This window comes from Eretmochelys imbricata, chromosome 4 (genome assembly GCF_965152235.1).
Source record: "Eretmochelys imbricata isolate rEreImb1 chromosome 4, rEreImb1.hap1, whole genome shotgun sequence".
Taxonomy (NCBI): domain Eukaryota; kingdom Metazoa; phylum Chordata; order Testudines; family Cheloniidae; genus Eretmochelys; species Eretmochelys imbricata.
The window spans coordinates 69,049,485-69,064,122 of NC_135575.1; the positions used below are offsets into that span (position 1 = coordinate 69,049,485).

At 44.5% G+C, this 14,638-nt stretch overlaps 1 protein-coding gene across 2 annotated transcripts in view; it reads left to right on the forward strand.

Annotated features, from left to right (window-relative positions):
* The first annotated feature begins 1,664 nt into the window (after positions 1-1,664).
* TMA16 (translation machinery associated 16 homolog) overlaps positions 1,665-14,638 on the forward strand; it is a 45,843-nt gene continuing 32,869 nt past the window's right edge. For both annotated transcript variants that reach the window (XM_077815426.1, XM_077815427.1), the window contains exons 1-2: positions 1,665-1,818; positions 7,024-7,136. In XM_077815426.1, coding sequence (XP_077671552.1) covers positions 1,816-1,818; positions 7,024-7,136 — 116 coding nt within the window. In that variant the 5' untranslated portion in view covers positions 1,665-1,815. The remainder of the gene's footprint in view (positions 1,819-7,023; positions 7,137-14,638) is intronic.

Below are 14,638 nucleotides of genomic sequence, written 5' to 3' on the forward strand. Positions count from 1 at the left end.
CCCCACAGACCCCCCTGCTGAGCCACAACCACCTTCATCTGGACTCCCCTGCATAGAATCATAGAATGTCAGGGTTGGAAGGGACCTCAGGAGGTCATCTAGTCCAACCCCCTGCTCAAAGCAGGACCAATCCCCAAATAAATCATCCCAGCCAGTCCAATTACCGTTGTACCCAGATCATCCCAACAAGCCCGTGCACCCAGATCCTCCACTGAGTCACCTGCACCCAGATTGCCCCACACAGAACCCACAACCTACACCTGGATCCCCACACACTAAGCCCCTCCACACTTGCATCCTGCTTTGCTGAGGCTGCCTGCCCGCACCTGGCACAGAGGGGCAGCGCCCTGGGGTGTTTCTGGGGCAGGCCTGGTCAGGGTTGGGTTCAGCCTCACCACTGAGTCCTTGGGGGGGGAGGGGGGGGCTGCACAGTGATCACCCATCTCTGTGCAGCCAGTTGTTATGGAAAAGTTAGCACATGTGACTCCATTTTGGTTTGGGGCCCACCATTGTCTAAAAGCAAGCACATCATGCACCAGAAGGAGTGTTCCTTAGATACTGCATTCCTGTGAAAATCCTCCTCCTTGTCTCCAGCCTGCCTTGACTCCCGGTATCTGTTCTTTGTCTGTCCCTAACTCCCTATCTCCTGGCCTTTGACGTGAGGCCTCCCATCCTGATAATAAAAGTTACTGATGCATTGCTTTAGGACCATGCTGTGTAATTAACATACTAGTTTAGCACGAGGGATAGGTGGTAGGTAAGAAAAGGGTTTTTTTATTGGCTAAGGTTTCCAATGCACGAGGGCAACATGCTTTGCTAAGAGGTATATAACCTTTGTATAATCTGTATTCGGGGTCCCCTCCTGGCTAGCAGGGGGGCACCACGCTCGAGTGTAATAAACCTGGTGTTTTTGGGAACTCTGCAGTTGTGGACTTTGTTTATGTGCCTCAGCCTAGATTCGAACTGTGCATGACCTATCAGGTATAATTCGTAGCATTTGTGTGCGTGTCCTACCAGGTGTAATTCATAGCATTTGTGTGCGTGTCCTATCAGGTGTAATTCACAGCAGTTGTGTGCGTGTCCTATCAGGTATAATTCGCAGCAGTTGTGTGTGTGTCCTATCAGGTATAATTCGTAACACAGTGGCCTATGCACCCCAATGCGATGCTGGAGCCTCCACATTTATTTGATAAATAAAATTTTGCAGAATTTTGAAATATTGTGCACAGAATTTTTAATTTTTTAGTGCAGAAGTAAAGCACTGAGAACTGCTGACTTCCTCGGTCTGTTTGCTAGTGTTAAGGACACATTTGCTTTTGACCATTATTACTGTATTATCAACTGCTGCTCCTGATGGGGGATCAGTCACGTGGCAACAGTTTCCCACAACGTCCTTAATAAATCTTGGTTTCCTTTTGAGATTTTTCGAGGAAAACGGTGCTCTGCGGGCCGGAGCTGGCCCACACCCGCGCACGGCGTTGTGACTTGCTTTTTCCTCCAGCCCTGTTCTGGGTAGCGCGCGGCTGGGGGTGAGCAGGAAGGGCGGGCCCATCACCCGCTGGGGCGACGCGCCCGGAACGCCCAGGCCGCAGCCCCTGGGGACGCTGGCGAGGACCAGGACGCGGCGCCGGGCCAGCGACGGAATCACCGAGAGCGGGCGGAACGGGACGCTCGGGAGCGAGGCACCGAGCCGGGCTCTTTTCCCGGCGGACCGGACGCCTAGTTCCGGTTTTTGCAGAGGTGCCCCCCCCCCCTCTCCCGCGCCACGCACGGGTCGCCGTGGCCTGCCTGCGCCGCTCGCTCGGCGGACGCGCCATGGTGAGTGCGGGGGTGCCGCCTGTTGCGCTGCCGGGCCCCAGCTCAGCGGGGGGCGCGCAGAGCGGCCGGGGTGGGCAGCGGGGTCTGTGCGAGGCACCCGCACCCGCCCCGGGGCGACACCAGGGTCCGTGGCGCTCGGCCCCTGCGGGGGAACCAGCACGTGCGGAGCCACGTGCACAAACATCGAAGCCCAACAGGTCCGCGCTCGCCGCAGAACCGCGGAGCCTCGCCGCCTGTCCGGGGAGCGAGCGAGGAGCTTCCCCGGGGGCAGGTGCCTTCCCCAGCGCCCGCGTCACGGGCCCCTCTGCCTACCTCTAAAGCGGGCTCGAGCCAGTGCTGGAGGCAGGGAGGAGCCGTGGGGCTGCTGGCAGGTTACATTGGAACGGGGGCGTTGGGGTGTCTGGAAAGGTCGTTCGTTGCCTCTGTGTGTCAGGGTCCTCCACCTGGTGCCCTGCAACAATCTACTTTCCCTTACGGTTACTCTGCGCTTTGAAATCATTCAAGCCTGGGAACTCCGCAAAGAATTCCCTTAAGGGATCCCGCCGCTCCCCTGCGGCCAGACAGTCCTTCATTACCCGCTGTTCGCTCCACCTGCCTTACCCGGCACACCCACTCTTAACCTTCCCCACTGCAATTTGAAAATATATATACAAACAAAGACCAAAATAACAAGTAATCAGGAGATCCTAACATGCTGCCCTTGTTACGCCTCTTTTCAATCGATTCATTTCCAGCATATTAAAATACCAAAATATAGACTTGTTTAGCTCAATATGAAGACTATAGATGAGATTTTTTCAAAATCAGGTGGGGGTGTTGGACATATAATCCCTACTGATTTCTAATAGAAATTAAATATCCAAGTTGCTTAGATAGAGTTGGGAGTCTGTTGCTACACCATATTATTAAAAGTACAAACTTGCAAAGTTTGTGTTTAATATACAAAGCTGTGCAATGCACACATTTTGTAATAGATAATTCATTTCAGCTGTATTCATAAAAATATTGTTTTACCTCAACATACTACAGGATAAGAGAACTAATAAATCTATAGCATAACTTGGTATACCCTGGGACTATATTCTTTTCAAAATCTTTACTCCTTTAATAACAATTAGAAATACTGCTGCATATATATTTTTATTACAGAAAAAGGAGTAAGGTTTAGGTGTAAGTCTTACTTTCTATTCTGCTGAGTTTTTCTACATGCCTAATGTAAGCAGTCCAAATGATTTAAGTCATAGAATCATAGGATTGGAAGGGACCTTGAGAGGTCATCTAGTCCAGTCCCCTACACTCAAGGCAGGACAAAGTATTATCTTGACCATTCCTGAGAGGTGTTTGTCCAACCTGCCCTTAAAAATCCCCAATAATGGAGATTCCACAACCTCCCTAGGCAATATATTCCAGTGCTTAACCACCCTGACAGGAAGTTTTTCCTAATGTCCAACTTAAACCTCCCTTGCTGCAGTTTAAACCCATTGCTTCTTTAAGCCCTATCCTCAGAGGTTAAGAAAAACAATTTTTCTTCCTTCTCCTTGTAACAATCTTTTACATACTTGAAAACTGTTATCATCTCCCTTCTCAATCTTCTATTTTCCAGACTAAACAACCCCTATATTTTCAGTCTTCCCTCATAGGTCATGTTTTCTAGGTCTTTAATAATTTTTGTCGTTCTTCTCTGGACTCTCTCCAGTTTGTTCACATCTTTCCTAAAATGTGGCGTCCAGAACTGGACACAATACTCAGGCTGAGTCCTAATCAGCGGGGAGTCGAGTGGAAGAATTGCTTCTTGTCTTGCTTATAACACTCCTTTAATATATTCCCAGAATGATGTTCGCTTTTTTTTGCAACAGTGTTAGCTTGTGGTCCACTCTGACCCCCAAATACTTTTTCACAGTACTCTTTCCTAGGCAGCCATTTCCCATTTTGTATGTGTACAACTGGTTGTTCCTTAAATGGAGTACTTTGCATTTGTCCTTATTGAATTTCATCCTATTGACTTCAGACCATTTCTCCAGTTTGTTCAGATCATTTTGAATTTTAATCCTATCCTCCAAAGCACTTGCAACCCCTCCCAGCTTGGTATCGTCTTCACCCTTTGTAAGTGTAGTCTGTATGTCATTATCTAAACCACTGATGAAGATATAGAGCAGAACTGGACCCAGAACTGATCCCTACGGGACCCCACTTGTTACGCCCTTACAGCGTGACTGTGAACCACTGATAACTACACTCTGGGAATGGATTTCCAATCAGTTTTGCACCCACCTTATAGTAACTCCATCTAGGTTGCATTTCCCTAGTTTGTTTGTGAGAAGTTCCTGTGAGACAGTATCAAAAGCTTTACTAAAGTCAAGATAATAATCTATTTTGTTTATATGCTTATGGGGAATTCCTCTAAAATAGGTGTTTTAGCTTTCAAGGCCAAATATTCAAAATAGCCTTATAGCCCGCCCCCAGAGTTGTACCTGCAGTTTGGCATGTGCAAATTCAGCAGGTGTATTTGATTTTCCTACTGTAAGTGTGGGGACTAGGGAAACTAGTGTAATAAAATTATACATTTAATGGTGTCCACTGACACACATTCCAATTTGCAAACTTTTCTTTCTCCACTTAAAAAAAAAATTTAGTAATTTTTGATTCTAGCCATGAATAAAATCTGTTGTTGTACAGCAGAGCGTACTTTAAAAACTCTTCCATTAATTGCAGGTTCTTTAACCAGGCCATTTTTAAGCTGTTCTATCATCAGAAAAGGCAATTTAAAACATGTTGCAGAAGTTGGAATAGGATCAGTGTTCTGTTAAATGCTCAGGTAGTAAATTGGTTCTTTCCTTTTCTACGTTAAATCAACAGGACAGAAAATCATTCTGTTATAGAGACTATAAACAAACAAAAGTTAAATGAACATAACAAACAGGATTGCAGCTAGACGTCTTCTCTATCTGTAGAAGACGCATACCAAACAGGGAGAATGAAAAACTAACAAGTGGTAGTAAATATGTTTACTGCTTCTGAATCAGTCCATTTCAAGGAGTATCTGCAGGGAGTTGTCTGGATGAATTAGTTAAGATAAATAGATATGAAAGCGTTTGGTGAAAGTTTTTAATTTGTACTTTCTGCATTGTTGATCAAGGTACAGCAACTGAAACGTATCTGTTTTTCTGGACACTTTTGGCTCAAGTTTTGAGCAAGTAGTCGGCTTGTATGTGTATTGCTGTTTCACAGTTGTATTTCAGTGTGTTTCTGAACTGGATGGGCAAATGAGTCTAGGATTGTTAGCAGTGACTTGACGAGAGCAATTATCTATGTTTTTCTAGACTTCCCACCACTATTCTGTTTAGAAACTGCAATCCTAAACTGAAAAATTTCTGTTCCAGTCTTGTGGGTAGAAGGCTGTGCCAAATTACATCACATTTTTGTGATGTGGACTAGAATAAGGCCATCAAACTGCAATTCCATTTCAAAGCCAGAAAAACTTTTTGTTTCAGATTTTGAAAATAGATATTAAAAATGAGTTCAGCACCATGGGTTCTGGTCAACTCTTGGTTTTAAACATTTAATTTCTCCTATGTTTTATCTTCTTGGCCCTTACGCAGCACGGTGACTTAGGACAGAAGCATGCAAGTGTGTAGTTGATCACCTGATGCTAATGTCACTTGTGTGGTAGCAGAGGGTGTTGAAGCCCTCAAGCTAGATTTGGAATGCATATACAGTAGTTCATTAGTACAGATTCTGCCTGATCCACATTGTGATGCCCCCAACAATGGAAACTACAGAGCTTCCTATTTATGTTTGTTTTTCTGTAATGTTACAAAACAAGTTCATGTTGCAGTATGTTTTTAAGTGCCCTGTATATATGTAACCAAATAGAATACAATATAACTTGCTCTTTGGCCACGAGTAAGTTATTATGGCACAGTGGTGTGCGTAAGATTCAAGAGGAAAATTCCTTGCTGCTTATGGCATGATTTAAAAAAAAAAAACAAAAAAACCTGCCTTGTTTATGTTGCTGTTGCTTCCAGTTTGGCATGAAATTGGGCTGAAGTCACATGAGCAACAATAGTTGGCTATTAATACCTTCTTTAAATTAGTGGAGCTTCAGGGTGTCTTCTCAAGAAGTGCTAGAGGAAGCAGAGTATGCAAATTTAAATCATCACAGTAATAAACTTGTGAACACTAGTGCAGGATCACTACTTTATGACCAAGCTTACTCTTGTTTTCTTTCTTCCCTATATATTCCTCAATATCACACTCCTTAGTAGTCTTTCCATTAATTTTTTGGGGCAACCTTCAAACTTCATAACAAAAAAACCAACAACAAAAAATTGAGAACTGAGAAATGGAGTGGTGTGGGGATGAGGCTTGCGATGTATTCCTTTTCAAACAGAGCCCCTTCCTGTAACCCGAATGTTTGTTTAAGATGTTTTTCTTTAGAACATATACAAATGCACTTGAGTCACTGACACTGCAGAAAGCTATAACTTTATCTCTATTTGTAAAAGTCCTTTAGTACAGAAGTGACCAAGATGGAGCATTGTATTTTGACAGGTTTCAGAGTAACAGCCATGTTAGTCTGTATTCGCAAAAAGAAAAAAAAAAATATGACATGTAGTCTCTGTGGGTGGCAGCTGCAATCTGGTTCCTTCTGTGCAAGTTAAATGGGTTCCTGATAAGGGTTTAAATGGAGCCGTCAGTTGGGCAAAGTTTAAATTAGGGTATACTGGAAATTGCGTCCTTGTTAGGAGAGGTAATTTAAAATTTCCTCACCACTGAGCTCTGTAAGAAGGAAGGTATTTTCTGTTTGTAGAAGAGTAGCAGCCTGTAACAAAATTTATATCTTTTTTTAGTTCAGAGTTGATGTGTGTTATAACTGCATGCTTGCTTCAGCCATCAGTTTGTATGCCTGATTTTCATATTGCATGTGCTGTGTTGGAATCTGAACTCGGGAGTCTGCATTTTATTATTCTCAGTAACACAAGGAGTAACAAGAATGTAACTTATACAAGCCCACCTAAACCCACTGTATGAATTTTGGACCTTCTGAGGTGTCAATGCATGCTCTTTCAAAGAGAGTCACTCAAGATAAGGTGCTGCTGGCTTCCCTTTGAGCAGTCTTTTACTCTGGTTGCAGTAGCTTATGAGACACTTTGTGAAGGAAACTGAAAAGTGTCTCATTTTATTCCTTGTTGTGTTTCATTTCAGCCAAAAGTACCAAAGGGCAGAGGAGGAGGGCAAGAGAAAAAAGTCATCCATCCTTACAGCAGAAAGGCTGCTCAGCTTACGAGAGAAGCACACAAACAGGAAAAAAAGGAAAAGTGAGTTAATTTTTACTGATGTTATTCAATGTGGGGGAAAGGGAGACTAATTCTGTGTTTTTTAAAAGTATTATTTTGAGTCTGAATTTCAGGAAAGTGGGGAACACGAAATTTGGAAACTTTTTTGGTAAGTGGTTAAAACTAGGAGTAATTAATAAGATGAATTTAAAACAAAGATAATTAGGCTGAATATTAGGCATTATTTCCTAATAGTGAGACTGTTAGTGTGTAGAATAACATTGCTTGGAAGCTGATAGAAGCTTCAGCACAGGAATAATGTAAAATTAAATTAGACAACCTGATTTATTAGAAAGTCAAGGTGCTGAATCATAGGAATGTAGGATTGGAGGGGACCTGAAGAGATCATCTAGTCAATGCCCTTGCACAGAGACAGGATTAAGTAAACAGGATTAACTAAAATGTAAGATCATTGCATAAAACTTGAACGTAATGCCAAATTCTGCCAGATTATTTTCAGAACTTTTACTTACACTATCAATCTATTTACCAAAGTACTTTTTAAAATGAGTCTGATTAACACGTGACTGGTAATTGACATGGAGCTTTTCACCTGGTTTGAATCTACTACAAATTGACATTGACAATAAGTTTGGTTCAGATTCTGTTTCTTACTACAAGTGTCCAGATGACAGAAAACACCAAGATAGCTGGCATATTTTGTAGCCTTGCAAAAGGAGGGAAAGACTGAATGAGAATAGAGCCTGAATAATTCATCTCTAGAGGTGGTCCCTGCATCTTTTATCCTGCTGTTTTATGGGATCTTCCCCCACCCCCCTTCTGTGGGGCTAGCCAAGGGCACTGTGGTGAGAGGGATAGAGTTTGCCTAGTGCAGGCAGGGTAGAACATTTGGTGAAGAATTCTGATTGTCCCTACTGCTGAAACTCCTTTGTGCCATGGTAATCTGATCTCCTGGCATAACAGCCTCTCTCTTCTGGGAACAAATCTTTTCCTCAAGCTGGGAACTTTTTTTTAGGGTTGCTTCGTGCTTTAGAGGTCTGCTTGTTGGCATTTTAAATGTCAATATATATTAGAACAGCTCTGGGAGATTCTCTGCTACTGCACGTTTTATCTATTAAATGTGTGGTTAGAGATGACCAGGACAGTTAATCTGGCTTTTCACGAACTACTATATTTAAATGTTATTAGGGTTATGAGACAATAGTAACCAACCAGGAAAATTAAACTTCAATGTAAAAAAGAGTGGACTCACCGCTGCAGCGCCTTCTGGCAACTCTCTCCCCATCTGGCACCCCAACAGCCACACTAGTCCTCCAGTGGTCCACGTCTTCCCATGACTCTGCCCTTCAGGCAGGTCACAGTTTAACTCCATCTCTTCCAGGGTATTAGAGTCCAAAAACACATGAATATTACAAACTCAAATCCAGGGTAATCTGAGAAGTTCCAATGCAATGGAATGGGTTACCTAGGGAGGTGGTGGAATCTCCATCCTTAGAGGCTTTTAAGGCCCGGTTTGACAGAGCCTTGGCTGGGATGATTTAGTTGGTGTTGGTCCTGCTTTGAGCAGGGGATTTGACTAGATCACCTCCTGAGGTCTCTTCCAACCACTGTTCCCTCTAAGCTGTGCATGTGTGTGCATAAACCCCTTGCAAATGGAAAAACACCGCACGCACAAAAATTTGCACAGAAGAAATTTTTTGCGCACACAGCCTGTCAAAAATTTGCACAGAAGAAATTTTTTGCGCACACGGCCTGTCAACAATTAGAGGGAACATTGCTTCTAACCCTAATATTCTATGATTCTGTGATTCTAAGTCTTTGACAGAGCCACACCCCACCCTGCCCAGGATTTCTCTTCATGCAACCAGTCCTTTTAATTAGTCTTTCTGGGCTGGTTGTCCCATCTGCTTGGAGGTTCATCCATGCAGTAAGCTCTCTCAGACTCTTGCTTGAAACAAGGCTTCCCTTACCAAGAGGAGTAGAGCGCTGCTCTCTTTCCTTGTCAACCCCAAACTGAGCTGGGCCACCTCCTTTTAATTCCCCTCCTCTCTCCTGACATCTGCTACAGGTATAGAGGTGCAGGGCCAATTGGAACTACAGATCCTCATCAATCCCCTCCTTGCCAGCATGGGGCCTGTCTGCCCCATCACAGGCTGTAAGTGATGGTAATAAATAGAGTAACAATAACCAGAATATGACTACATACTACCCTTGGGTTTAATTTGGTTTTGTTTCCAGAGTATGTGCTTTAAGTGTTACGGAAACCACACTTCTTGTGGAACCACGCGCAGAAGTAGGGTTTTATGGCTGAGTTAAGGATATTTGTGGAATTCTGACTATGAATTTCCTTTCTTTCCAATATTTGTGTTTAAGAACTATGGTGTTCTAACCATGATTTGAATTAATGGTATATGTGTAGGTTAGGGTTTTTTAAAAACTAATTTAGGAGCAAGACAATTGGAAATAAATAATTGTAAAATATTTGAAAACTAGTATTCTGTTGTGCAGGTTTAAGTGAAACTCCCACTTCAATAAAATGCCACTTTTTAAAAATAGCTTATTGCGGTTTATTTAACTGAGTCTCCTGAATTTGTGCTGCTGTCTTCTGCCTGTGCTTCCTTATTGTGTCTGCTTCTTCCTTTCTTGCTCATGTCAGCCAGCTCTCCTCAGCCTAGTACTTCTCGTTTTTCCCCCTGTAGCAGTGAGTGCCATAAGCCCGCATACGGTATGGGCTAGTCTAGACTAGAAGCACTACCGCCGCACAGCTGCAGTGCGTCTGGTGAGGGCACTCTATGCTGTTGGGAGAGAGCTCTCCTGTCAGTATAATCACTGCACCTGCACAAGCGGCGGTAGCTATGTCAGCGGGAGAAGCTCTCCCACCGACATTGCACTATCCACACTGGCACTTAGGTCAGTGTAACTTGCATTGCTCGGAGGGTGGGGTGTGCGTGTGGCTTAGTCACACCCTTCTGACTGACAGAAGTTATGCTGACATAAGTGGTAGTGTGTACAAGCTCTGTGTAGAGAGAACAGATGTGAAATGAGAAGTGGCTGAAATCCTAGAGACTGGAACACATGGATCTTCATAGCTGTCTTAGCATTTTTAAATAGATAAAATATATGTTCCACGCTTTTAAAAAATTGTCAGGTATCTTCGTTCTAGGGCTTAATTAATGTTTATGTAAAACCAAAGGCCCAACTAATAATATCGGTTTGGAAATGGAAATCTTCAAATAGAGGTGCCAGTGCAGTGTATATAGATGCAACTAAAATTATACTTGTCTCTTATGCCTGCCAACCAAGGATTTCACTGTGCTTTGCAAACATCAATTAAGTATGCAGTGGAGAAAGTAACAAATACTAGAAAAGTAAAAATGCTGTAGAATGACCGCGAGTGAACCGTAAGTAATGCACAAGACTGCCACTGCCATCAGTATCAGATTGAGACTGTATTATGATCTTAGACCTACTTTGCCCAGTCTGAGGCTTGTCTACAGAGGAAAATTATCCTGGTATAAATTAAGGTGTGAATTTAAACTGATATGATTATACCAGTATAATCTGGTATAGACACTCTGATTTGGTATGTGTGCTCCTTCTTTCAGTTTAGCTATTGTTGTTTGGGAACAGGTTTAAACTAAACCAAGAAAAGACACTTTTATATTGGGAGTAAATAGGGAGGGTTGTATAGTATTACCAGTAAACCTTTGTCCTGTCAACAAAGCCTTAGGCACCTGTTAAAGGTTACATGAGCATATCTGTGCTGCACCTGATATAGGAAACCCTGCCACATGTGTCAGAATGCAGGAGACAAACCAGCTTCTGTAAACCAGTAATTTATCTGCCTGACACCTTTCATATTGCAATAATGAGAGGTCATTGTAGCCGTCCAAGCACAGGAACACCTTCTACAGCTAGCAGAGGAAGATGTAGCAATAGACTGACCTAATTAGACTATAATATAATTCAACAAACCAGACAACAGTACTTGCCGACGCTTGTTCCCAAGGCAACAAACACTGGTAAGTATTATCTGGCTGATGTGCTGAAGTGACTACAGTGCACAAAAATGTCTTAGAGAAGTTTTATGAAGTGCTTCTGTCTCCTAACACTATGCAGTTCGGGAGAATCTGCACTCACTAAAGTGTCTTCTTTGAGCCTCTCTGTATTATAGTGCAGGCAGAATGCCTTTGAATCCCAATTCTGTAGTGATGGACCCTTCTATTGTGAGTGGGTCCTCCAGGCAGTGAGACATGGAACCAGAATAATGCTAGAAGTCAGTGGTGCTCAACCTCTACAGATCACTGTACCCTTTTCAGGAGTCTGATTTGTCAGATCTGGAGCACCCACAGAATCGGCACCTATGACATGCACCCTCTTCTCTCCCCTATGTTTTATTAAAAATAACATGCCTCCGGTATGTACTGCCAAAAATACTTTTCTTACTCTCTATATAGACCTTTAGGGTCTTGGGCAGCTTTGCAGTTCTACTAAATAATTCTAAAGATATTTTAGCTTGATAGCGACTATTCATGTCACTGTTGCCAGGGAATTATTGCATTTGTCTGCACTGTAGAGCAAGGGTGGCCAACTTGTGGCTCGTGAGCCACAGGCGGTTCTCAACCTATTTACCATTGCGGGCTGCATATGCAGCTCTCTGTGTGTTACACGGGCCACAACCACACACTATCTACCAAAAAAAGGCTTAGTATTTAGCAATACGATTCAGCCCGATATAATACCTTTCATTTCAACACTGGCAAATGTCTACCAAGAGCATTTTAAATGAGCAAAATAAGTGAAAACATTAACTCTTAAAATTAATTAATTTGGGTGTCATGGCATGGTGTATTGCCACCCTCGATTCTAAACTGCTGCTGGCGGCACGGCTGGGCTGAGCACCCGGAGCCTGCCTGCAAAGTTCAGGAGCCCTGCCTGGTGTGGAGTGCCCCCCAAGACAGGGACTGCTCCTCATGCACCCAGACCCTCCATCCAGGGACTGCCCCCCACCTCTTCCCAGACTGACCCCCACCCCTCCCAGACAGAGAATGCTCCTCTATCACCCAATCCCCTGGGACTATCCCCTCCAGCATCAAGACCCTCCCCCTCAATACTGGGCTGGGACACGTGCCTGCGATACAGAGACAGGGTGCCCTGTCCAGGGCAGAACTGACGCCCTTCTTCCCCAGGGACTGCCACCTCCAGAATCCAGTCCCCCACCCAGGAATGGCCCCCCATGCACTCATTCCCCCACCTAGGGACTACCTCCCAGCAACTGCCTTCAGCACCCAGTCCCCCAGCACTCAACCCTTTCATCTCGGGACTGTACCTTGGTCTCTATCCCCCATTCAGGGACTGCCACCAGTCCTCCCCACATAAAGTCTGTCCCCTATGCATTGGCTGCAACCCAGCCCTCTGCACTCCCTCCCCAGTCCCCTGAACTGCCCTCCCTGTGGCCCTTTGTCAGTGGTTTTCAAACTGCGGGTTGTGACCCAGCACTGGGTCGCGGCGGCTCTGGTCAGCACCGCTGACGGGGCCATTAAAAGTCCTGTCGATGGTGCTGGCCAGCTAAGGCAGGCTAGTCCCTACCTGTTCTGACACTGCACTGTGCCCTGAAGCGGCCAGCATCAGGTCTGGCTCCTAGGCGGGGGGTGGTGGTGGTGACCGACTGAGGCTCCTCATGCTGCCCCTGCCCCAGCCCCAAGCACCGGCTCTGCACTCCCATTGGCCGGGAACTGGCCAACAGGAGCTGGGGGGGTGGTGCCTGCAGTCGAGAGCCGCGCGGAGCTGCTTGCACACCTCTGCCTAGGAGCTGGACCTGCTGCTGGCTGCTTCCAGGGCGCAGCTCGGTCTGCGGTGCCAGGACAGGCAGGAAGCCTGCATTAGCACCCCCGCTGACTGGGAGCCACTTGAGGTAAGCCCCTGCCCCAATCCCCAGCCTCAGCGCTGAGCCCCCCCAAATCCCAAGCCCCTTCCTGCACCCCATAGCCTCATCCCTCACCCCAGCCCAGAGCTTCGCAAACGTAGTTGGGTATGGGTGGGGAACAGCAGCTGTTTAACAGCCTGAAACAGGAAGCGAAGGAAAATTTATCCACTCAACTGTAGTTTTTAAGGTAGGATCAAAGAACCCAGCTTAACCTTTGGAGCCAGGGATGGAATTTATAGGAGAGAAAAAACCTCTTGACATGGAATCTGAGACACAAACATGGAACTTGCAGAGTAGAACCAAAGTTTAGTCTCAATTTTCAGAGTAGAATCTCAGTTTCATCTCTTCGCCATCCACCATATGCTGTCTGTCTTTTTGTTCTGAGTTTGTACAGCGCTTAGCACAATGGGGTCCTGGTCCATGTCTAGGGCTCGTAGGTATGACAATAGTACAAATTAATAATAATATCGGGTAATACCCATATTGCAAACAAAAAAAAAGCCATCACCTTTACCGCTGCTTTTCAGTCTCCCCCCTCGCAGGGTCCCAAAGCCCAGGCTGGAACCCGAGCCCGAATGTCTACACTGCAGTTAAACAACCCCAGATAGCCCAAACCCTGTGAACCTAAGTCAGCTGACACATGCAGCTGCAGGTGTTTAACAGCAGTGTAGACATACCTTAAGACATGAGGAGGGGACTGTTGGAGTGGCTAACTTGTGTGCATTTTTATCAGACTGCAGCCTGTTGTGATGGGCAACTGTTTCTCATTCCCACAAGCTCTCACTTGTGAAGTTCCTCATGGCTCAATCCTGCATTCAGAATGGTGGACCAGTTTGAGAAAGCTGCTAGTTTTGTGGATAAAAGCTCCTTTGTTGTCACTGCAACAACTTCCACAAGCCCTAATGTTCACTGGAAGAATTCCTTGTGTTAAGCTATTGACTTGATTGAACATGCTACTTTAATTTCTAGGAGTCCCCTCATCCCTCCCCCGTTAGTGATTTCACAAAATGAAAGTGATATCCTTCCAGGAGCTTAATATTTTCTCGTTTGGGATCTACATGGCTTTAACCTCTACCCACTCCAATCTCCTCTTGCAGAGTACAGTGCCAATCATGTAAATAACGTGTTCTATGCTAACTTTTTTCATGAAAATCTGTTAATGTGAAGAGTTTCTATGAATGCACACACATAAATAATGCCTGTGTGCATTCAAGCACTCACCTGCCCACCCCTGAAAAAAAGAAACAACAAAAATTTTTAGTGGTTTTTGGATAGTAACGTACTACAAACTAACATGTACCTCATATGCAGCATTTACAGGCAGGGTGAAACTATATAGCGTACACGTTTAGTTAGGCTGCTTGTCTGTCTGACGTCCCAATTTTCTCCATGGCAACACTTTGTAGACATGCACTATTGTCTGTATGTGTTGTCATGTAAGGTATGGCAAACACTGAAGATGACTAAATAAAAATGCAAAGCGTCTGTTATAACTAATATGTAAAATAATGGGCTGACTTGTATTATTAAAAATATTTGAAGCACACAATTTTGTTTTGTAAAAACTGTATCATCTGCCCATGCTATTTCCTTTGTC